General features: G+C 40.8%; 1 protein-coding gene and 1 long non-coding RNA gene across 6 annotated transcripts; one reads left to right on the plus strand and one right to left on the minus strand.

Moving 5' to 3' along the window:
• Nucleotides 1-633: 633 nt before the first annotated feature.
• On the plus strand, nt 634-13,524 carry LOC138359147 (uncharacterized). The gene is made up of 4 exons (XR_011225774.1): nt 634-995; nt 4,306-4,469; nt 5,712-5,810; nt 13,426-13,524. It is a non-coding gene; the product is annotated as an uncharacterized lncRNA (long non-coding RNA).
• Nucleotides 12,974-25,415, minus strand: LOC123773470 (uncharacterized). 5 transcript variants are annotated; one of them, XR_011225772.1, is made up of 11 exons: nt 25,346-25,368; nt 24,129-24,268; nt 22,356-22,604; nt 20,129-20,385; nt 19,593-19,677; nt 18,483-18,583; nt 15,973-16,087; nt 15,062-15,158; nt 14,378-14,446; nt 14,055-14,135; nt 12,974-13,493 (listed from the first exon to the last, which is right to left on the minus strand). XR_011225772.1 is itself a non-coding variant. In XM_069317924.1 (10 exons), exons 5-8 carry the CDS (start codon nt 19,635-19,637, stop codon nt 14,383-14,385), a joined length of 321 nt encoding a protein of 106 aa, XP_069174025.1. In that variant the 5' UTR covers nt 19,638-19,677; nt 20,129-20,385; nt 22,356-22,604; nt 24,129-24,268; nt 25,346-25,368; the 3' UTR covers nt 12,974-13,493; nt 14,055-14,135; nt 14,378-14,382. The 5 variants fall into 5 exon arrangements, 4 of the variants coding, with proteins under 4 accessions (XP_069174025.1, XP_069174027.1, XP_069174026.1 ...); XM_069317924.1 differs by lacking the exon at nt 18,483-18,583; XM_069317926.1 differs by lacking the exon at nt 18,483-18,583 and having other exon boundaries at nt 22,320-22,604.
• Nucleotides 25,416-25,700: the final 285 nt, after the last annotated feature.

Here is a 25,700-nt window from a genome sequence, read left to right on the forward strand (position 1 = left end):
GGGTATAGTTTATTGTACACCCCCGCACCCCCAGTCCTGGAAGGGCGGGCATTGGGATGTGGACATGTGTACTGTCTCAGACCCTGTTGGAATATAACCAGTCTGTCAATCGGGTCAACCCATGTGTTGCGTTTCCAAAAGGGTCGCCCATGTTGGAATCTGTGAACGCCCTAGTAATATTGTTGAAAACATCTTAATAACTTATTAAACCAAAGGTCTTTTTATGTCAGAAGAACGGCAGAAACTAGATTTATATATGAAAACTCTTTCAGGACAAAATTTAAAGTAAAACTAGATTATGTAAAACTAGATTAAAGTAAATTTGTTTCTATCTTTCTTGAGACGTATAAAAATCTTACGTTTATTAACGATTCTGCGTGAAATAAGCATTGTTCTGAGATGAATATTGCGGATTTCCGGCTCTACGACCGATGAAAAATGCAACTTTTATACAACTACAAATATCTTTAGTTTTACTTTAAATTTTGTCCTGAAAGAGTTTTCATATATAGATCCAATTTCTGCCGTTCTTCTGACATAAAAAGACCTTTGGTTTAATAAGTTATTAAGATGTTTTCAACAATATTACTAGGGCGTTCACCGATTCCAACATGGGCGACCCTTTTGGAAACGCAACACTTGGGTTGACCCGATTGACAGACTGGTTATATTCCAACAGGGTCTGAGACATTTACACTGGCGGGCGGCGTTCTTGCCAACTATATGGCTGTTAAGTTGAAAATTGTAACTGTTAAGAGCATTCTATTGTGGTTTTAATATTGAACAATTATACATATACGAAACAGACAAATCTGGTGTCCGAAATAGTAAAAATATTAGTGTGCGATGTGATCAATGTAAGGGGGATATTGGGTGTGCCTCGTATCCCCTACAACAACAAGAAGTTCGAGAGCGATGAGGCCGCCACCTACTAGCTTCAGGATGTCGTCGAATCTAAATCAACAATATACTACCGCCGCTACTTTCTCGGAAACGTAAGTACCTGCCGCTTTACTTCTCTCACCCTGCCTAGCCTGGCCTGGCCTGACCTGACCTGACCTGACCTGACCTGACCTGACCTGGCCTGACCTGACCTGACCTGACCTGGCCTAGCCAGACCTGACCTGGCCTAGCCTTACCTAGCCTAGTCTGACCTGACCCGGTCCGTCTAATTACCACAAGCTACCACAAACTTCAGAAAGCTTCCTGGCAATACGTTAGTAATTAATAAATATGATATATTTACTCATTATAATGTTGGTGCTGAATGTACAACACGAAAAAACATAATTTTAATCTGAAAAAGTATCTTTTTATAAAGAAATTAGACGAAAATAAAAAGCTGGTGACGCCAAATCAAGTCGACGATCCAAGCTTCGGTTAGGTTAGGTTAGGTTTGGTTAAGTTAGGTTAGGTTAGGATAGGTTAGGTTAGGTCAGCCTAACTTAATATATCATATTTATTCATTACTAACGTATTGCCAGGAAGCTTTCTGAAGTTTGTGTAGTTTGTGGTAGCTTGTGGTAATTAGACGGACCCACCTGACCTGGCCTAGCCTTACCCAACACTAATCACCACACGTGACAGCCCAAACGAATCGCAAATAAGTACACGTAACAAGTCATATGCCCGGACACTCTTTCACCTTGGGGACTGAGTGGTAACTATTGTATAGAAGAGCCGGCTCCCTGAGAGTGGTAAGAGGGCGTGATAAGAGGCTAACGTGTGGTCTTGAAGGAAGTCAATAAAGCAGACAATTTTCAAAAGGAAGGGCAGCATAACGAGCAGACAGGAATGGACAGACAGTCGGTTATCTCATAATGTGTAATACGCCCCGCACAGCATGGGTGGAGTGGGGGGGGGGGGGGTTGTAGCAGGGCACAGTATGGTGATGGTGCGGGTGAAGTACACACCCACTGAATTCCTGCCATCAATAATTGTTTTCATAACCATTAGAACAATGGCATCCCTCCAGCCACCATCCTTCCACTGACCCCCCTCCTCTGGTCCTCCACCTCAGACAATAACCCCCCACACCCCCTCTCCCTTCCAGACATCAGCATGTCAAAATCAGTACCATAATGTGTTTAAACTATTTAAACTAAGTCATTGTGTATCTCAAGGTATCTTAATTCATTTGAAAGTGTACATGTGCATTCGTTCATATACTCGCCTAATTGTGCTTGCTGGGGTTGAGCTCTGGCTCTTTAGTTCCACCTCTCAACCGTCAATCAACAGGTGTACAGGTTTCTGAGCCTATTGGGCTCTATCATATCTACACTTGAACCTGTGTATGGAGTCAGCCTCCACCACATCACCGCATTCCATTAGATATAATCATATATGATTACACATAATCATAATCATTCCATACACAAAATCATATGTGTACGTCAACGTATACATACATGCGTATATATACCTCATATTAAAATACTGATAAACGAATGACCATGAACAAATTAATTTATAATTGTAGCATTATATATAATTTTAATAGACTAATTACGTGTTTATACATTTGAATGGTCCAGACAGGTGGCCAGCCTTGGACATATACACTTCTGGTAGGCACAATGACCTCATGTTAGACCCTTGATAGATTATGTGAGAGAGAGAGAGAGAGAGCTGGGGCAGGGAGGTGCGTGCCCCAGGGAGATAATCCATGCCCATGCCCCGCCTCGAGGTCAGTTCTCAAGTCACACCAAGAATAACAATCGAGCAAGTTGTCCTGACCAGGATGTGGCATATTAGGGAGGGTTGAGGAATAGGAAGCCTGTCTGATAGGGCTCTTGGCAAGCAGCTCTCCCTCAGTCTACCTATCTATATGGAAGAAATGTATCTAGGCCCTCCTCCCCCCTGCCTATTCTCTCTCCCCCACCTTTCTTCCTTCATTTCCTCCCTCCTTCCCTCCCCCTAAATGGTGAGAGAGTAGGAGTGTGAGAGTGGTTAGAGAACTCGTAGTTCTCACGCTCGTGAAATTGTCTGCGACCCTGGAGGAGTAGAGCGGAGGGGGGGGTGAAAGTAGGTGACGATGGAGGAGTAGAGGGGAGCATTATATGCAATGAACGTAGGTGTCTATGGAAGAGTACATCATGGAGGAGGGTGAAAGGAAGGTGACGATGGAGGAGGAGAAGGGAGGGGGTGTGAAGGTAGGTGATGATGGAGGAGTAGAGGGGAGGAGGGGGGGGCAAAGGTAGGTGTCTATGGTAGAGTACATCATAGAGGGGGGTGAAGGTAGGTGGCAATGGAGTAGAGCAAAAGGGGTGTGGGTTGAAAGTAATCCTGAGTTTAATTTTTTAGTTATATATAGTGACACCTCGGCTTACGAATGAATATTTATGAACTTTTCGGGTTACAAGCCTAATTTCTTCGAAAAATTAGAATCGGGTTACAAACTTTGCCTCGGGAAAGGAGTTTGTTGATATACGTATGGGCTGACCTAGCGCGTGGTGGCATGGTGATCGTGCCTCAGTTTACCAGTGTCTCCTGCCTAGTAAGTATCGCGCCTGAATTCTTTGTAAAGCATTACATTTGTTTTGGGATTTTTGGCTATTTGAACATAAAATTTGTTATGATATATCTTGCCATGAGTCCCAAGAAAGCCAGTGGTAAGGTTCAAGCCAAGAAAACACATGTGAGAATGACCATAGAGGAAAAACAAGAGAGCATTCATAAACATCAAAATGGTGCACAGGTTGTTGAACTAGCTAGGCAGTACAACAAATCTATGTCAACAATATGCACTGTACTTGCTAAGAAAAAGGACATTATGAGCATTAAAGTGGCAAAAGGCATATCAACAATCCCGAAACAAAGAACACAAACACTTGAGGATGTTAAAAAGTTTTTATTAATTTGGATACACAACAAGGAGTTAGCAGGTGATAGCATTTCAGAGGCCATCATTTGTGAGAAACCAAGGCATTTGCATGAAGACCTTTTAAAGAAAACCCCTGGAACGAGGGGGGGGGGGGAAGATGAATCAAGTTTGAAAATGTGAAAAGTTTGTGTGACAATAGAGCCTCGTGGAAAACTTTTGCTGTGGTCATTACCTGGTGGAATGCACCCAGGATGGAGTATCAGGGCTATACATCTTTTAAATCATAAAAGTAATAAACATTTCCCATCAACCTTACAAACCATATTAACCTATTTTCATGTATTTCCCCCATGTGCATTTTAACAAAGTTACTAAATTGCCTTTATCATTCTGTAAAATTTCAATTACAGTATACTGTATATAATTTTGTTAGTATAAATGGACTGAATATTCTGAAATCACTATTAATTTTACAATTTCAGATTCAAAGGTGGTCTGGACACCCAATTTGATCAGACAGGTGAAGAGAGCATTTAGGATAGTTCGAAGAGATGAAGATGGTCACAATTGTGTTTGAAGAGGCAAATGCCCCCCTTTGCTCCTGACATTATGATCAGCCTATTGACCCCTGCACACCTAACACAAGGTAGGTTGAAAACTCCTCCTTCATGTCATTGGTTCATTAGCCAGAAACTTAGGGCCCATGCAGGAATATCCCTAAAAAAAAAAAAAGTGGCCCCAACAATGCATCCTCCAAGTCTGGAGGATGAGCAGGAGCATTGTCGAGAAGCAGGACCTTGAGTGTCAAACTTTTCTCTTGCAGATATTTTTTGATGGCAGGGCAAACCACTCCACATCACAGTTTTTCTGCACGTTATATATTTTTTAAAACTCTTGGATTTTCGGAATGATACACGAGCAAGGGTTTAATTTTCAAATCGCCACACAGCACAAGAGTTAGCCTATCCTGACACAAGTTAGCCCAAGTTAGCTTATGTCCGGGCAGTGACGTCTCCTCTTGGGTAATGTATGTCCTCTTCGGCAATTTTTTCCAGAATAGCCATGTCTCCTCACAATTAAACACTTGTTGTGGAATATATCCATCAATACAGTATCTACAAAATCTTTAAAATCACGAACAAATCTTTCAGCCCCTACTTTGTCTGAGCTGGCACCCTCACCATGCCTCACAACACTATGAATACCACGTCTTTTTTCAAAATTTCTCAAACCATCCCCTACTCACCTTAAACTCTTTCGTATCTGCAAAACTCGTTCTAGGGGTTTTCTTTATAAGATCTTGCATGAAGATTTCATTGTTGACCAAACCACACACTGGAAATTGAATAGACGACGACATTTCGATCCGTCCTGGACCATTATAAAGTCGATTGTGATGAGATGAGGGAAGCAAGAGCATTAAGTAGGCAAGAGAGAGAGGTGAGATGGCAAGTATGTACGTATGTACATGAATAAAACATGTACATACTTATACATAACGTGTGTAAATAGTGTAATAAACACAATAACAGTATTTTGGGAGGAGGAATGTTGGCGAGTAATGTGTTGGAGGAGGGAGGGAGGACTGGCAGGGTGTGGCAGCTCACTCATGTTTTTTGGGCTCACCATACCAACATAGTGGATCGTTATGGTGAATACATACGTAGATGGGTATATACAATGTGTGTATATAGTGTAATAACAGCAAAAACACTGTTTGATTGTAGAATATGTCGCATATATGAGGCCCATAATTTTGAGCATAGCGATGTTCTATACTTTGAATTATAAATTCCACAAATTACACACTTTTAAATAATATTACAGCAAAAAAAAAGAAGAAATGAATGAGAAACTTGAAAATAATTGCGCAACATTTTATTCGCAGCAACTGCCGTCGCACGGGGTGGCGGGGCCGACAGACCCCCATCGCTCCAACGCTCAGCGCCCATAATTTGCTCAACTTCCCAGCTCCATCGCAGCTCAAGTAAGTCACATACAATATTTTTTGTTTAGTTTCCCCGTGATCAGACTCTGCATTTTAACAATATAAGAAGAGAAAAAAAATTTTTGGAAAGAATTTATTTCTTGTGCACCAGGGTGTTATTTGGAGACAGAGCAGTTCAGTGGTTAACTACTAAATTTTTTTTTCTCCCACACACGCACCCCCCTAGGAAGCAGCCTGTAACAGCTAACTCCCAGATACCTATTTACTGTTAGGTAACAGGGGTCATTCCCTTTTGTACAAAGAATCTACTAAAGCTTTTAGGGCTAATCTTTGACACTCGTTTGTCTTTGTCGCCCCATATTTTTTACGTCCGAGTTGAATGCTCTAAGGCCCTTAACTAACTTTAGGTCATGTCCCATACTTCTTGGGGAGCTAATCGACACTGCTCCTCTCTTTACATTCCTCTCTCGTTCTGCCTAAACTCGATTATGGCCCTGTTTACTCGTCTGCTTCTCCTTCTACCCTTCACCATCTGGACACACTGCATCATACTGGGTTACGGCTCAGCTCTGGTACCTTTCCTTCGACACCTACCCTAAGTCTGTATGTTGAAACTGGCGTCCTGTTTCTACAGGATCGCCATGATCGCTACTGTCTTCTCCACCTTGCACGGTCCTTACAGCACCCTCACTCTTGCTTATGTCATGCCTTGACCTTTACCCATCCTGTGGTTCCTGTTCCCCTTCACCACCTATCTCTTTCTGTACGGTTGTCTCTCTTACAAAATGCTCTTTCAGTTTGTGTTACCAATATTTCCCCTCGTGTCATTCCGTCTTTGCCCCTATGGAGGGGTCCCCGTTCCTAAATTCTGTAAGCCTTGACCCACATGACTAAAACTTTTACCCCTCCTACAGTTCTAAATCACCTTTTCCTTGAACACTTTTCTTCACACTTCCACTCTATTTCCGTCTTCACCAATGGGTCTTAAGTCTGCAGACGGTGTAGGCTACTCTGTTGTTTTTCCTGACTGCACCTTTGTGTCTCCTGCCTCCGGAGACTAGCATCTTCATGGCAGAACTTTCTGCTATTCTCTATGCTCTTCATCAACTCTTTTCTCGCTGTCAATCCTCCTCTGTGTTTGTAGTTGACACTTGCAGTGCCCTCATGGCTCTAGAATCCTTTAATCCAGTCCATCCTTTGGTAGTTGAAATTCAACATTGGCTGTTTCTTATCTCCAGTAGATTTAAGACAGTGGAATTTCGCTGGATTCCCACCCATATTGGTGTGTTCTTAAATGAGCGTGCGGACACTGCCGCTAAGGAAGCTATCCGCACCTGTCCCATCTCCCGTAAAGGTATTCCTTATTATGACTTTTACCCAGTTATTCATTTCCCCATTCTTGCCCGTTGTCAGGGTTGTTGGTCTTCTGTTACTGGTAATAAACTGCGTGCTCTTAAGAGTAGTGTGTTCCCGTGGCCTTCCTCCTACCACCGTAACCGGTGGTGGGAAACGGCTCTGGCAAGGTTGTATATTGGTCATACACGTTTAACTCACGGGCACTTAATGGAGCGCTGCCCTGCTTCTTATTGTCCAAACCGTTGTCTCTACATGTCCTGACTTCCAGGACTTACGTGTCTTGCTTCCCGACCATCCCTCACTGTCAATTGTCCCTCGATAAAATTCTTGGTAAATTCAATACCTTTGATATTGTTCGCCGTATGCGTTTTTGTTCTTGTATTGGCGACGTTAGTGATATTTAGCGCACTATGATTATCCCACACATTTGATGGTTTGATAATTACTGTACTGTACTGTACAGTACTTTGGTTTGGAATGTATCAAATAAAGTTGTTTCATGTATTCAAATGTGTGAGAAAATCCACTGGGGCTGTGAGATGAAGCGAACCTGTAACAAAGGCATTGCCAGTTGCATACTCTACCACCACTGATGGTAAAAGTCTTACAACTGGATATCTTGTGTGACGGGTTATGGTATCACAGCTATACTGAACCAAGATGGTATGGCTCTCCCTCACATAAATGAAAGAAATGCTGCTATTGGCCTTGCAGTGTGTAAGTTGCAGGTGGAAACAAATGAAAATTATCAAATAAATAATTAAACAATTTACTGAAATAGTAATGAACAAAAATAACACATGACAATACTTGACTATCATGTAATGCAAAGGTGAACAAGTTAGTATGACCTTAAATGCAAAAAATAAACTATAAGCAATGAATAAAAGTATGAAGATATTCTGGTGTTCTGAAGACAGCTACCATACCACCATGGCATCAGTCACACGATGTTGGCTGGAAGTGGACGACGGGTTAGAGACACCAAGGTGATCCTAGAGCACTAAGGGAGAGATTGCCTCTCCAGGGAGGCAGCGCTCTTTATATAGTCCGGCGGTGATGACTCATCCAGTGTCAACACGAGGTGGACATCTGGTCAACTAGCAAACTGCTCGTTGTGGCTGGCGGTGCCTTTGTGTTGAGCTGCACCACTGTCAGTTGAAGGCGGCTAACTGCTTGTTTGTGGGGACAAACTGCCAGTTAACAGTGGCGCCCGGCTTGCCTCTGAGTCGTACCAGGCCGTGCCAGGCCCTGGGGGGTATGGAGAGGTGGCAGGACTGATGACTCTTCTGGGCTGGTGTAGATGTATACTTCCAGTGCAGAGGCATTGAAGGTGAAGGGAAAAGGCAGTTCCACTGCTATGCAGGGGATTCACGTGACACTTGTGAAGCCACAGAAAGTCTGGAGGCCCTACTGAAGCCAGTCCAAGTATTAAATAAAACCCCTGAAGTACGCCGGTGAAGGGTAAAGTGAAGGGTGAAGCAAGACCGTATGCCCCAACTTCAGGCACACACAGAAAATCACGTTTCGGTCCCGCCTCTCAACTGTGTATTTGAAGTTGGGGCGTATGGTGTTGAACTGCTGCTTCAGCCTTCACCCGAGTGCTTGTAGGTCTTACGTAAGACGTTGACTCAAGGAGGGGACTCAAAACTTGCTGTGATTTATGGGGAAATCCGGTTGTAAGACTTTTACAAAGTCAGTAATATACTGTGGTAGAGTATGCAGCTGCCAGTGCCTTGGGCAAGGGTTTACGTCGCCTCACAGCTCCAGTGGATTTTCTGCTTGGTGTATATCAGGTTGTGATTTTGTGTGTGTACCGTATTGTTATGATCGCCGTCTGATAAGTCCTTTCTGGCCTCAAGAGTCATTTTTACCCACCTAGAAAGTTTGCAGATGGCCAAAGCAGTTATTTAAGTTAAGAAGGGACAAGTCTTAAACAGAATTTTGCATAATATTTGACTGTAAAGAGGTAAATTGAGGTAGATTGAAAAACAAAATGGTGAACCGGGCAGGCGGTACTCACAATTAGGCGAGTACACTCGGGAACTTTTAAAGTGCAACCAAACATGCTTTAGGCTCTCACAACAAGAGGTGAGTGGTGGTGGCTCAGGTGCTCAGCCAATCAGAGCACCTAAGGAGGGAGGGCAGGAGTGAGAGGGGGGTGGTATGTGGAAGTTTGGTGACAGTTGTGTGTAGTTTGTTCATCTTCATTGTAAGTTTCATGGCTTGGTGTGCATTTCCCTAGTAAATTTAATTAGGGAAAAATTCAGGTGTTTGATTTTTTAAATCAAACTTTTTAAATGTTGAGTTGTTAAAGCCTCAAAGTGCATGGAGTTGGTTTGGGAGTATGGCATCCTCATGCTGTTGCGTGCTCGCGTGAGGTAGCAAAGGTGATGTAAAGTTGTGGGGTGTACATGCTTGGGACGTCCTCTCTCGGGATGGCTGGTGTTAGACCTGCGTGTTTGTCGGTTGTTGAAAAGCCGTCATCCTTTGCTGTTGTGGTATTGATTTTACATTGTTCATCTTGTAATTAATACTGTAGTGCGATATCTAGGGCTACCATTTGTAGGTTTAAAATGTCTAATACAAACAGTCGTCCAATGAGTTTTAATAGGAAATATCATCCACCAAGCACCATTGTACAATTATATTAATTGATAGTAATTAGATTAATTGATAGATTGTGCAGAACTGCTTAGAATGATCTTTAACTCTTGGCTATATTGGTCATGTCAAATACCTGCACGGTGAATGCTCAAAGACCCTTTCTTTATTCAGTGTTGTCACATACCTCATGGGGGTATGGATAGGCAAACACTCATTCGGTTAAACTTGCCTTGTAGTACTTTCAGAGCTCAGTAATTTGGAATCTGGTTAGCACTTTCCAAATAAATTGACCTTTAAAGTGAATTCCTATTTAGGTTTAAAACATTATACCGAATGAGAAAGTCGGATTATATAGCCGAACACCAGAAATGTTGTTATTCAATTTGGTTGCCTAAAGCACATTCAAGGACTACACATTACATGGCATTCCAGGATTCCTCTATACCTTGCCTTATGCTGTAAACATTGCCACAACCCTGTGTTTTATTGATTTAAATGGCCACAGGGAGGCATACAACACTGCAGATTATGATGTCATTAGTTATCCACTGTGCTGACAAGTGGGCTGACTGATGTTCGTTGACACCTGTATCGTGCTTCAATTTAATCGCCAGGAGATCACCCTCTCACTAGACTCGTCTGTAGGAAGTAGAGTATAGTATCTCAAATTACCTTGGATCATAAATAGCATAAGACTTGGGGGTAGGAGAGGGTTGCAGTGTTTGTCATGGCTCTCAGTTGTTCCTGGTATTAGGCAATTTAGTTCTCGAATCATTTTTGTTGGCCAATGTTAAACTTTTTCGAAAGTAGATGTTTTTCTGAAAGGGACGGGGGGGGGGGGGGGAACCTCTATGCTTGGATACAGTTATCTAAGTGAATACTTAGATTTATACAGTAGAATAACTACCTTCTTTTCCTTAGTCAAAAAGGTTGCTTGTTTATTTCTAGGGACTTGTATTTTCTTTTATTTTTAACTGCAGCAACTTTCAGTGAATGATAGATTCTTACTGAAAGGACCTTTACTTCATTGTTGTTGCTTTATGGTCATCTCATTGTGTACAGGGATTCCGCGAAGCTTTTGGGGTTAGTCTTTGACACTCGTTTGTCTTGGTCAGCCCATATCTCTTGCCTCCGAGTTGAATGCTCTAAGGCCCTTAACCTCCTTAAGATTTTGTCCCATCCTTCTTGGGGAGCGGATAGGCGCACGCTCCTCTATTTGCACTCCTCTCTCGTCCTGTCTAAACTCAATTATGGTTGCCCTGCATACTCTTCTGCTTCTCCTTCTACTCTTCGCCATCTTGATGCTTTGCACCATACTGGGTTGCGTCTCGGCTCTGGTGGCTTTCGTTCGACTCCCGCCCTTAGTTTGTATGTTGACACTGGCTTTCTCTTCAGGACTGCCGTGATCGCTACTGTCTTCGCTATCTTGCGCGGTCCTTCCAACATCCTTCCTCTCGCCTCTGTCGTGCATTGACTTTTCCTCCTCCTGTGGTTCCTGTTCCTCTTCATTGTCTCCCACTTTCTGTCCAGTTATCTCGCTTACAGGATTCTCTTTCTGTTCATATTTCTAATGTTTCTCCTCGTATTGTTCCTTCATTACCTCCGTGGAAAGTCCCCCTTCCCAAGTTTTGTACGTCCTTGACTTGTATTACTAAAGCCTTTACCCCTCCTACAATTCTGAAAAGCCTCTTCCCTGAGCACTTTTCTTCGCACTCCCACTCTATTTCCATCTTCCCTGATGGGTCTAAGTCTGCGGATGGTGTGGGCTACTCTGTTGTTTTTCCTGACCGTACTTACATGTGTCGCCTCCCTTCGGAGGCTAGCATCTTTACGGCAGAACTTTATGCTCTTCGTCTCTTGCTTTCTCATTCCTCCTTTGTGGTTGTAGTTGATTCTCGTAGTGCCCTCATGGCTCTAGGGTCCTTTAATCCTGTCCATCCGGTGGTCATTGAGATTCAACATTGACTGTTTCTTATTTGTAGTAAATTTAAATCAGTAGAGTTTTGCTGGGTTCCCAGCCATATTGGTGTTTCAATGAGCGTGCGGATTGTGCTGCTAAGGAAGCTATCCGTTCTTGTCCCATCTCCCGTAAAGGTATTCCTTATTCTGACTTTTATCCTGTTATTCATTCTTCCCCGTTGGCAGGGTTGTTGGTAACAAGCTGCGTACTCTTAAACTTAGTGTGTCCCCGTGGCCTACCACCGTAACCGGCGGTGGGACACTGCTTTGGCACGGCTGTGGATTGGTCATACCCGCTTAACCCACGGTCACTTAATGGAGCGCCGCCCTGCTCCTTATTGTCCGAATTGCGTTGTCCCTCTTACAGTTGTGCATATTCTTGTTGAATGTCCTGACTTCCAGAACGAGCGTGTGTCTTGCTTTCCGACCGTCCCTCACAGTCACTTGTCCCTCGATAGAATTCTAGGTGAATCGGATATTTTTGATATCGTTCGCCTTATGCGTTTTTGTTCTCGTATTGGCATTCTTGGTGATATTTAGCGCCCTCTGATTATTTCGCACTTTGATGGTGCTACATGGCCTTCCCGGTTTGGTGCCTTCTCTTGGTAATTACCTTACCTTCATTGTTGTTTCATTTTAATGTGGTAGTTGTGATATGGATTGTTCTGGCTCACGTGCAAGGTCTTGGATTTTTTTCTGTTTTATATTAAGAAATTGCCAGTCTTGTTACTATTTGTAGAGTTAGAGATCTGCATTAAGGCCTCAATATTATATTCTTTATTTTTTTTATAACATAGCAATTTTTGTGGTTGGTAATATTTAGATTAATGTCAGTGATGTATATGACAAGGGTTAAGACCCCTTGTGGTATGACAGCATTTTTCCCAGTCATTTCTTTAACAAATGAAAGGGTCCTCGTAACCATTCTTTTGTCCTTTCTATCATGTACCCGTTTGTTGCTTCTTGGTCTTTCATTTGGTAGTTTGGCTATTAAAACAATGGCCTTTGGTAATGTTGCAATTATCATTTCTAAAAAAATGAGCAGGTTCATTAGGCAGGGTTTGTTTTTAGCAAACAGTTTGACAAAAAAAATTCCATTCCTTCAGGACCTTGCAGATGTTAGGTCAAACTAATTGACAGTAATCTGTTTTGCCCTTTCAAACAATGATGGTTTTAATCTAGGTAAAATATTTCAGAATATCTGAAGTTTGGCAGACAAATCATTTAAGAGCTTTGATTAAATTTAAGTTACCAAAGACTGTGAAAACCATGTTGTATAGATGCTTCAGTGTCACTTTTCTAATGTTTTGTAAATTTAACAATGATCTTTAATTTAATTATAATTTGTACAAAGCTTAGGTTTTGCATAGCTTTGAATTTACATTCAAATATGAAAACTAAAATATTGACTAAAGTTTCTTCCACTTTAATATTTCAGACTAATTTGCAATATGTTAGTTTATGTAAATTGAATAGGTAGTCCACTTTTACATCTTTTCAATGCATTTTGCATGCACCTATGTAACAAGTTACAAATAGATGTAAATTTTACCAAGTATTTATTTTCAAAGTAAAAAAATTTCAGATGTTTAAACATTGCATCAATAGTAGTAAAAAATAATTTCCAGCATAATTTCAGGATAAGGTATATAAAGTAGTTTCATTAAAATTGTTTTATTTAATAAGTTTTACATATTAGATGTATTATAAATACTATTTATTACTGTTTCAGGTTGTGGGACAGATGCTCCTAGATGAACAGAAGATCCAAAAGGCCAAGACAACTCCAGAGACAATCACCTGTAAAGAAAAATAAACATTTAAACAGGGACACTACTTTTATTAACACTAACACCTATCTAGAAGCACCAAAACCCCTAAGTCCCTATCTTTCAAGATAGGACTCAGCAAGGCCTATCCCTTACTTCAATTTGAGGCATGACTTGTTGGCTGAAAGAGTGCATCACATCTTTTGGTTTAGTGCCCAACATGATGTACATAAGCTTTGTGTAAAACCTATGTACATCATGTTCCAGGCACTAAACCTCTAGATGTATCCACTCTTTCAGTGAACAAGCCCTGTAGTGATTAACAATGTTTGCACATTGTTAAGGGTCCCTACACCTATGCAATTCTAGTCCATCTATTGGATGGGTAGTAGAGCAGGGCTCTGAAAAAGCCAAGCCAGGGAAATCTGCAGGACTGCCTGGTCCCCTTTTATGAAATGGGGTAGGATCAGTACAAACTGCATCAATCCCTGCAGGTGGTAACAGTAGGACTTTGGTACACATCTATAAATGGACTAGATGAAAGAAAGTAAATTAATTAGTTGACATAGCTAAAACACTTAATTCCACATACCAACTTTCATAGATTTGCAGAGTAGAACAACCACACTGAAGCCAGTCAATGCTTTGATGACATTGTAATCTTCCATACCACCTGAAACATTTACCCAAATTAGCTTGTTAAACAAGATTTTACATAAGCAGGTTCCTTTAAGATTGTTAGAATTCTCCTTTAATGCTAATCAAGCAAAAACATTAAACTTAGTTTGACTAACCATAAGTTCATTAAAGTCACTAATATCTCTCGGCAATTTATTTTATCTACATGTAAGCATTTCAGATTATCTTCAGCCATAATGAGTGATTGTTTAAGTTATAATGTTTACTACCACTCACCTAATTCAGAATGTCAAGCAATTAACACCTTCAAACTCAGGGCTGAAGTTCGACTTTCCCATCAATATTCTGAAAGACAATATCTATTTAAGCTTCAAATAAATAAACCAAGTTGAAGTACAGTTACCATTCAATATTTAATTTGTGTACTACACCATCATTAAATGATTTTAATTTATGAACTTAGCCTTTTAAGCTACAAATGTAGATTAAATCCATGATGTCAGTAGACCTCCCAGTTGGGATTCTTTTACCATGTTGTGGCACAGTCTTAAAGCACATCTGGGATCCTCCGACATAAGTTTGAACCCCTCATCATAGCCCTTGTGCATTACAAATATCACATTGTGATTTGTGTAATTTATAAATGAATGACTTCTAGCCAAATAATTAAGAACCATGCAAACAAATTAAGATTTAAATAAAACATTTCATAAAATCTTTAACTCGAAATTTATGCCGTTTAACAGTTAGTGCCCAACTTTACATTCACAAATTTAAAGTCCCATTTATTCTATTCAAAGCACAATTCTTGCAAGAATTAACTTTAGGATATAGTACCCACTAGTCAAGGCCTTAAACTAGTTTCAATTTACCCAATTTCAAGGCCCCTTCACAATTTCATTAAATATTTAGGTAAAAATTATGTAAACACATTTTACCTATTAAACTAAATAAACTTACTTTGGCCCTCTAATTCTGACAACTATGCTACTTTCTGTAGCATTTAACACTTCCAGCGATTGTTCTGCAACTGTTCCTGAAGTTATGTCGGAAGGACCTGTCAATGGAACATTAAATATGGTTAATAAGGTTTTGCATAGCAATTTCATTTTGTTTAACTTAAAATATTTGTCATTTTAAAGTTACACTAACACATTACCTACTTCCCCCCCCCCCCCACCATATCTAATTTATAAATTAGAAGATAGAGCACTTTGAAGTCCACATTTAAGGTTTATATGCTACAAAATTTGCATTTCAAATTTATAGTTTACGATTCCCCTCCCCATATATCTTTGGTAACATTTATTTGAAACATGCCAAGCAAACTCAAGAGTTGTTGCTATTTATGTCAAAAAAAACAATACGACAGATCTTTCATTCTTGTACAGCCACAAGCATGCGTACCATTTAGGCCAATAACTATTCTATGTTACCCCAGAACACTAAAAATTTAATTAGGTACCAATTTTACACCGTTAAACAGATGATACAGTTACTCGCCCAGGATTCATGCAAAATCACTCTTGCTTGCGGATCAAATGGGATTTAATTTTAAATAGATAAGCAAACTGTACACGGATCTAAATGTATTTGCCATTTGTTGCCACTTGTAAAGAACTTAAACCTCATTTAGTAAAAATGTATAAAACCCACCAAACCGGGAAGGCTATGTAGTACCACCGAGTGTGGAAGTTTAAGGCACGAGATTCAAGAACGTGTTTAAGGAAAATTTGAAGATTAGAACCACAGCTAACAAGTGAGAACCCAGTTCGGTTGTGACCTGTACTGGCTCCACCAGAGTACCACAGAGGTGGTACTCTGCTAGTACTCTGCTGCTACCACCTGCTAGTCATAGGAAATGAGCTTACCCACAATATTGCAAATCTTCCAAATCTGCGGCAGAGGAGTATCTGACGTAATGGTGGAAACACTTCCAACTCTCGCGCCTCGCTGTCCAGGTGGTCCAACAGGCCACTGCACTTTCTGAAACAAAATATAAGAATCAGCCATCTGCCAGCGTCAGTCTTTTCCAGGCTGCACACTTACAGCCGACAACCCTAGCAATCCGCAGTCCAGGGAACGCACTTCCGTGTGCCCTGGGAGGTAGAGCAAGGAATAGAGGGTAGCATCGAAGACTAATGAAAACGAGGAGGGTGCAAGGAAGAGGTAGTAAGGAGAGGTCACAGTAGCACGGAGGGTGAATAGGTTCTAATCAGCTTTGGCAAACTGCCACCTAGGGAAGGAGAGGGTGAAAAGAAGGGAAAACAAGGATGGTGAAATGGTCACTTATGGAGGTTATGAACCCTCCACGAGATATCCAAGTACAGAGATGATCAGAGAAAGATCAAGACAGGGAAGAGAACGAATGGTTCGTGAAGGCCGCCTCGGGTGTGTCAACATCACCCCAAAGGGTATGTCGACAGTTTAAATAACCCAACAGGAACACCAGCTCTGTTAAGGAGTCCTGGAGGTTCCTGACATCAGGAAGGGAAAGAGGGACATTTGCGGGAAAAATTTAACACTACATTTTAGTCAAAAACATGGCCAGCAAAATAATGGATAGGACATGGAAACAGTAGGACAAAGGGATTATCAGTACGAATCAAGAGACCAATATAGTTATGGGCCCCAGCAAGATCAAGGGGAAGGGGGAAGGGGAAGAAAGGAATAACCACGACAGTTATCACGACGAGCACCAAGCATCGGCTCCCAGAGACAAAGTGGTGAAACCTAAACAGAAGTTGGAGTTCATGGGAGTTAGCATAAAACCCTTTAATATTCCATTGAGGAATTGACATTATCAAAAAATAAAAGGACAGCAACAGAACAAAGAAAAAGGTAAATAACACAGCATATTAAAAAAGCTAAAGATCAGAATAAGGTTTAGCGGGCCATGGGTTAACTTAGTAAGAATGGAGGGGGGAAAAAAAAAGAGCAGGACACCAGAGGCAGATTGACAAGGTTCAGGGAGGGGGGGGGGGTGTCAAGGCCAGGAGGTAGAAACTCTAGGTCAGCGACCAAGAGGGAATTGGGCCAACAGAAACTTCCACATTAGGGACAGGGGGGCCCCAACCAATAAAATGGGGAGTAAGCATTAGTTAGGGGGGGGGGGGGGGCGAGGAAGAAAGGAATGCCGTCTCTTTTCTTACCCGCAGAGGGAGGAGGATGGAGAGGAGCCAGGCTTACGTTTCTGACGGACAGGTGTTCCAGTAACATCGTACTGGCCGACTGACTAGGGTCTTAAGTGAAGAATGGGAGTGAACAACATCAAGATTGCTGGGAGAATGATGGACATCGGCCAGGACAGACAGGCGACGTGGAGGGCCAAGAGGTAGTGGGGAGGGACAGGAAGGATCGGGGAAAACGAAATGACTTGGCAGACAGGGTAGGAAAACGAAAGTGGGGGGGGGGGGGATCCAGAAGGAGATTCACGAGAGATACCTTCCGACCCAGGACGTAAAGGAAGAAGGAAGGTGGTGGGCATGTTCGGGTCCAAGGCCTAGAAATGGTTGTGGGACAAAGGTGGGAAGGACGAGGGGTAGAACAACGTGCGAGCATAAGATACGCCAGTGAAGGGGTGGACACTGCAAACCGTGTCTTGCCTCGGGAAAAGTCAAATGATCCTGGTGTTTCAAGTTAAGGACTACTTCAAGCTTTGAGTCGATACACGTGCGAGAGAATGTAGGGTGGGCCTCGCCGCAATGCAGGTAGCGAGCCCGGGGGATATGAGCAATCGTCTTAGAGTGGCTATCGTCCCCCACACATGGTGCAGAGAGAAACGAAGACTTGTGCATTTGAGGGCACCGTGCTCGAACTTGCCTCACTTATTACAATGAGTGAGGGGGGGGGGGGAATGTACTCTTGAACAGGGCACCTGGCACCAGCAAGAATGATAGGTGGCTGAAGGGTCTTACTATCAAAAAGGTGATCCTATGAAAAGTGAGGTTTGTTTTTTAAAACCAATGTGTCGATATTACAAGATCATTGAATGTGAAATTATGAAAGATTGTCACCTTGCAGATGTGACGTGAAACTAATCTGACAGTTGTGTCAGACATTTAATATCTGACGGCCATTATGGTGTGTGCAATGAACATTTTAACAACCATTTAATTTGTATTATGTAACATAGCTAAAAAATTACTGAACTACCAATAAGGACAAGTTATGAACTGCCTTAGCTACCTCATCCCTTGTTGGATTTTACCTCAATACATTTATTTCAATGAACTTTGATTTTCCTCAGCCAATGGATCACCTAAGACTTGTGTACTTCATTGACAATAGAGTATATTTACTACAGAGACTATTGAGCCTGTATATCGAGTAGAGATTAATCATTACAGTCGCCAGTTTTCCACAAGTAAAACAAGATTACCTCTTAAAATAACAGCAGCCTACAGCTTGGGGGTTACATCAAGAAGAGCAATTTGAACGTTTGTCTTTACTACTCCAACAGGTATGGCCACAATCAACTTTCTGGAAATATTCACTCAAATTTAACAAAATTGTGGACCATAATTATTAAACTGCAGTACCACATTCATTGTGCATCAATGTTAATTGATAATTATACAATTTAGTATTTTAGTAGATTCAAATTTGTCGTCTATGCCAAGATACTAGATTATAAACCTAATCATTGTCATGCCCTTTAAAACTGACAATACGTTAATGCTAAATTACAATAGGCACAACTTACAACCTTTAAAGTATTTTGACAAGGAAATATCTATGGGTTTGACAACTCTCACAAGGGAGATACCTGCCTATGCTACACTTTAATTTCATTTTCTTTTAAATTAAAGTTATATTACCTAATTATTTACAACTTCCCAAGACCGAAGCTGGAAGAGTCACCTCATGCTGTCAATCTTAGGAAACAGGTGCAAAGACTCGCAATATAAGTAGCATTGGCATAATTTATAAAACTACAATTCAGAATAGTAAAGACTGACTGACTACACAAATCTCCCTGGAACTACCAAACTGATTAATTTTATCTAAATTTAATGGAACAATTGCCTACTTTTGTAAGTACACTTTGCTCAGGTTATTTTTGGGTATCTAAAGTAGGATTCAGTCACCATTTCCATTAAATATTTCAAGTGTTGGTTCCCCCAAAATTATATAAACAAGGCTATCATGCAAATTAAGCTCCTAATATAGGAGCTCCAGCAACTCTGGATACATGGATTTTTTAAAGCTTTCCACACCTACCACACTACTGGTAAGTTAAAGCACATTTAATAACTTACAATGGATAAAAACCAATAGTTTAAAAATAGTGAAAAGGTCTTACAAATTACTAAACGTCGCAGAACCATATATTCTATTTTTTGGCCTGACTTAAGGATGTCAATTCATGTTAAAGTGAAGGGTATGAAGCCCATACAAAAACGGTCATCAACACATGTAATTTGAAGACAAGCTAATTTAAAACTAAAGCTTAACATGTGCAGCATAATATAAATGCTAAAAATATTACCTTGCCGTAGATCACGAGGAGGACTAAGTCACAATCACCAATCATAATTGCACGAGTGGTAGCTTCAGTGAGAAAAACCAACACCCTGAAAATAAAAGTTTACACTTTAGAAAGCCATTATACAACACTCATTCGCCCAACTAATCATACCAAGGTATGGACACTACCTATTTTATCTGCTTTAGAGGATATTTAATATCCGCCAATAAGTCATTCTTTATGAAACTGCTATTAATAAAAACTGTACATTGCAAGTCAGACAGGATGGTACCAATTTCTTCACACTGAAACTAAGTTTGCAAAACTGTCAAGAACAATAAGTTGAGTGCAACATTAAAATGGTTTAAAGACACTACAATGCAGAACAAAACTAGAGATGCTTTCCCCCACCCACAGTTACAATCCAATGGAACAGTCCCACTAAAGCCACGAGTGCCAAGCTATGCTGCCGTTTAAGATAAAGCTTTACAAAATAAGGAAGTGGAAAAGGGGGGGTACCCGAGAAACTGCCAAGGGGGGGGTCAGATTATCTGTACCTTTTACAGTTTAGTGTAGACTTTTCCTCCCCACAGGATCTGGGTCTTGTCTACTCCAACGTCGGCCAGAGTTGGTGCCGGCTGCTGTTTAGAATGGGTGCCATCTTATGCTATACATTACTTCAGGAAACTAGTGCCTCACTCTTCACCATAGGGTACATCAGCTCAGGACCTCACTAACATGTTGGGAGGCAGTCAAAGACTAGCCAGTCAACAACTTGGGCTGGAGAGCTGTAGCAGCCGAAACAATTTACCACCTGCAAATACAATTTAATTAAAGACTAACAAAAATGGCAAATTTTAGGAATATTTTGAGTAAATTTATGCAGGACCAAAGAAATGAAATTCACTCAAAACATTTAAACACAAAGTGGATCAGTTTTCAAATGGGCACCAGACGGCAATTTAGTAATCTTTAGTAAATACAGATAAAATATTTGTTAAAAATACTAATCTGTCATTGTCCTTTATTTGACCTGTCAGTTTTTAATGGACCTATCCTTTCCCTTAGTCTTAGTTCGATATAACTGAAAAAACCTTCAGGATTTTACTTTACTTGCTCTGCTGTGCGAACTTCATAGTTTCTTTTTGCTTTCCTAATTTCTAACCAGTTTTATGAGTTCCTGTTCTAAACCGACTTCCCCATGCTTAATCCTTTTGTACCAAGCTCTCTTTACATAAGGTTCTTTAAATTATTTGTTATCCACATTGGGTCATTACTATTTGATCTATTCAATTTGTATGGTATACTACATTCCTGTGCTTTGTTTAGAATATTCTTAAACAAGTTATGTATTAAATCCACATCGAAATCCCCTTTTACGTCACCTATTGCTGGGTTCATGTCTCGACAAGACCGGCCCACACCCCATACCCAAGACTTTCCAATCTATTTACCCAAAAAATTTCTTAGGCTATTAAAATCAGCTTCTCTAAAATCTGGCACTTTAACAGAATTTTCTCCTACAGGTCTATTCCATTCTATGCTAAATCTGACTTCTCTGATCACTGTTCCCTAGCTCACTCCCTATTTCGATGTCATTAATTTGTGTTTCCCTGTTACTTAACACTAAATCTAAAATATTTTCCCGCGTTGGTTCCTTAATGCGTTGCGTAAGAAAACAATCTTCAATATTCTAGAAAATCTTCTGCTTCACTATTCCGTTTTGTTCAACCAGTTTATTTCACTAAAGTTAAAGTCACCCATGACAAATACTATTATATCTAGATGCTCTAGATATTTCATCCCATAGATGCTTTGCTTCCATTCTGTCTAAATTTGGTGGCCTATATATAACTCCTATTATAATATTTGCTTTCTTTTAATTCTATCCAAATAGTTCGCGGGTGGCTCAGTTTTTATTCCCTCTGAGACTACATTTCAAATTGTCCCCAACATACATGGCTACTCCCCCTCGTCTAATATATCTGATATAGTTTAAATCCATTTATTTTATGTTCAGCTAATAGTCCTCTATTTTCTACATTCATCCATGTTTCTGCATGTGCAATAATCTTTCTGTGCAGACAAGAACATTTAATTCGTTAATTTTATTTCTTAGACTTCTACTGTTAGTGCAATATACCCTAAGTGAATTGTTATTTTGAAGCCCTTTTCTTTCCCCGATCATTTTGCCAATTCTTTTCTCCCACGAACACATACTTTTATTACCTCCTCCCTCCAAATCAATTCCCATAACACTACTAACAGTTTAAACCCAAACAAACACTTCTAACCACTGGTTCCAACGAGTTCGCAACAGCAGCAACCCCAGCTCTCGATAGATGCACCCCATCACGAGCATACATTTCATTTCTTCCATAGAAGTGTTTCCAGTTGTGCATTAAAGATATTGCATTTGATTTGCAATATCTTTCCAGTCGGCAAGTGACACCAAGTAGCCTCAACATCCATTCATTACCCACTCCCTTTCTTTGAAGAAAGTGATACGATCAGGATTCCTCCCTTGTTCCTAACCAATTCAATGGCTGTCCTGAATCTATTAGTTCCTCACTCTTAACTCGTTCAACATCATTACCCCCTGCACTAATACAAATAATGGGTTTGTTCCCATTTCCCGTCATAATATCATTCACGTTTCCAACAATATCACCAATTCCAGCTCCCGGATAGCAAACCCTTAATCTGTTCCTCCTATCTCTGGCACAAAACGTTCTGTAAATACCTCACCTGGGAATCTCCCACAACCAAAATTCGCGTTGGTACCTCCTTAACTTTCTGAGCAGCCTGAGGGGTCTGCGCTTCGCCGCTCCTCGCCGATTTCCGTTTAGAGTGAACTGCAGGCTCACCACAGCACTTGTCCAACACGGCAAATGAATTTGCTGTCCTTAGGGCGTCTGTAGGACGCCTTGTCAAGGTCTTCAAGACCCCTGTCCTTAACTATCCACGACGAGGTCTTGTTAATATTGGTCTCCTCCGTTTCTTCCCGATGTTTCAGCCGTTTCAGCTGTCGTTCTGTAAGTAAGGAGTGCTGTAAACTAGGTTACCAAGATTAAACCTTTGGTATGGTGATGCAACACCTATTTAACTTCAGTCAACAGTATACATTGTTATCAACTTTGGCTTTCACTATTGAAATATTTTAATTTAACTTTCTAGTTAATAGCCATATTAGCTTCCGATTAAAACTAGGCCTAAGCAGGTTAGAAGATAAGAATGAAGGTAACTTCAGAAGGGCTGTTGGCCCACACAATGCAGCTCCTTATATCCACCCACTTATACTGAACAATTTACCTACGCTTTAAACTATCTAGGGATCACAAATCACAACGTGATGCATTAGATGAACAAATCCACGAGGGCCGTGACGAGGATTCTAACCTGCGTCCGAGAGCATCCCAGACGCTGCCTTAATCGATTGAGCTACGACATGGTAAAAGATTATATCATGTGCTCAGTCTATTAAAGCAGAGTGATGCTCTTTGACGCAGGTTACAATCCTCATCACGGCCCTTGTGGATTTATCTAGGGATCCCACTTCCACATTGTTACGCGTTAATTTGTTCAACCAAAACCCTTTTATCGAACTACTATTTACCCAGGTCTTTCCTAAAGCTAAACTATCCAATTCATACCCTTTGTTTCGGGGTCGTCTTGTGCATACTGTTAATGCCCCATTAATATTCCCTTTTGTCCACGTTTACACCTATCATGTCACTAATTTTGCCTTTTTAGAGGCATGCATTTATGCCTTTTCAATCTTTTCATACAACACTACCAATGTGGGGTTAACTCATCCTACGTTGAATGCATTATTTTATAGCCGTTCTATAGCATGCCAACCAGAACTGCATCACCTAAATGGGGCTTTAACAAGAGCAAGATACCTGGAGAATACCAGGCATTTTATTACTAGTGCTTTGACAAATCTGTCCCATTTGCCCCCAATTATGCATTTATGCATTTTTTATCAAACTCAGGTCCCTCTTGTAATCCACACCATCTAGCTCTTATCTGTACTATCATTTCCTAGCCTCAAAACCTGTATTTGTCAGCATTAGACTGCATCTGGCAATTATACCATTTCAAAACCATCCTCCAAGTGATAGCACGTATTTCTTTCCCGATTTTTTTTATTTTGCAATTCTGCAATTATTCCTGCTCCAACATCTTCAACCGAGGTCCCAGAATAGCCTTGAGGCACCAACAATATTTCCTTTAACACCATTTATACTAACCACTTTGGTATAGCAATGCTCTAAACTTGCATACATCACCCAATATTTTGAGCCTATCATTTTTTTCCATTTGGCACTATCAAAAAAAGTTTTGCTAAAGTCATGGTACACATCACAAACCTTATCACTATTTCATCAACTATGCAAGTGTTACATCATTAACAGCTAATAGTAGAACTATGCAATTTATGTATGATTTTTCCAAGAGGAATACAAGTATTTGTAGTTTTAAGATTAAAGTAACTTCCCACAATAGACCAAGCTAATTGGCCGTTAATTTGACGAGGAAATTAAACCTTACCTTTATGTGCTTCCGGGGCTTAGCGTCCCCGCGGCCCGGTCGTCGACCAGGCCTCCTGGTTGCTGGACTGATCAACCAGGCTGTTCGACTTGGCTGCTCGCAGCCTGACGTACGAGTCACAGCCTTGTTGATCAGGTAACCTTAGAATAATTTATAAAAAAAATCTTTAAAATCTTCGTTTTCCTTTGAAACTGGTACCACATTAGTACCTTCACACGTCTAGTACTGCCTGACTAATAAGTGATAAACCTATCAAAGCTGCCCTTTTTTTAAGCACCCTGGCAAAAACTATCACGACTAGAGTTACCATTTGTTTAAATAAACCACCATCCCTGGTAACTGCTGAATTAGCCAACCTGTACTCCCAAAGTCTTGTTCGGCTGATAATGTTTAGTAAATACAGAATAAAAACCTAGGTATCTCCGTTATCACTTCTGACAGTTTTAGATAGACCTCAAACTTTCCCTAATCTATTCGATACATGACCTTTTGTCTTTGTCCTTAACCGAGAAGTACACTTAAAAACTCCAGCCGCACGTTAAGCGTAATTAAAGGGACGGCCTCTGCTGAAGAGGCTTTTTAAAAGCTCAAAACTATCAGATTAAGCGTCTAACGTGGTTGCTAGGACATGTTCCCACATAGGTATAAGCCTATGAAACCGCCGAAGCCGTACTGTTTAAACCGCTTTCAAAAGTGCGGGAATTGACAAGACCATTACTACATGGCCTTTTCAAGGTCACTAGGGGTTCTGGCACATTTTAATTTTTTTTTTTTTTAAGTTTTGCCCCGAGGGGCGAGTTTATTGGACATCGCCACTCATCTTTTGAGTGGACACCGCCATAGCAGCATGTACAACACTCGCCTAGAGGAAGAAAACCCGCTGGGTTCATCCTGTCACTTGTACCTAGACACAGCTGGAACTTTCCTTAACTGTCAAGTTAACAGCTCTTCAAACGAAGATTAACATCCATCAACCCTAAAAAGAATATATTCTTCAGTTATTCCGCAAGATAACGATCCGAGCAATTATGTTTCAAACCGTATGTAGCTTACACAGGTAATTTACTTTTATCTACACAATTTCCCTCCCCCCCTTTTTATTACTAGCGATACCCATTAAATAAATCTCAAACAAAACCTAAACAGCCTAAAATTGGTTATTAGCACAAAAGAATTACAAAGACGCGCTTTAAAAAGCTACAAGACTCGCTACTTACCCGCTAGTCTACCACACTGGCCATTCACATCCTCTTCCAACACAATACAAACAGTTACTACCGATCTTGGCCCGCAACAAGCCTCACATCACTTACTTTGTCCAGAAACATATATAGACTAGCAAGCTGACCATAACGCTCATGTATTGGATATAGAATAACGCGGGGTTAATGTGTAGTGCTGCTGTCAAAATATAGATGGCGCACACCCTAATGGTCATGCCAATGGACTCACCTAGTTGTGCTTACGGGGCTGAGCTTCGACTATTTCTGCCCGAAACGCTTTGCGTAATAGTGGCTTTAGGCTTTGTATATACTAGCTCTATCAATAAATCCATCAATGTTTGTATCTCAC

This window comes from Procambarus clarkii, chromosome 89, assembly GCF_040958095.1.
Source record: "Procambarus clarkii isolate CNS0578487 chromosome 89, FALCON_Pclarkii_2.0, whole genome shotgun sequence".
Lineage (NCBI taxonomy): Eukaryota > Metazoa > Arthropoda > Malacostraca > Decapoda > Cambaridae > Procambarus > Procambarus clarkii.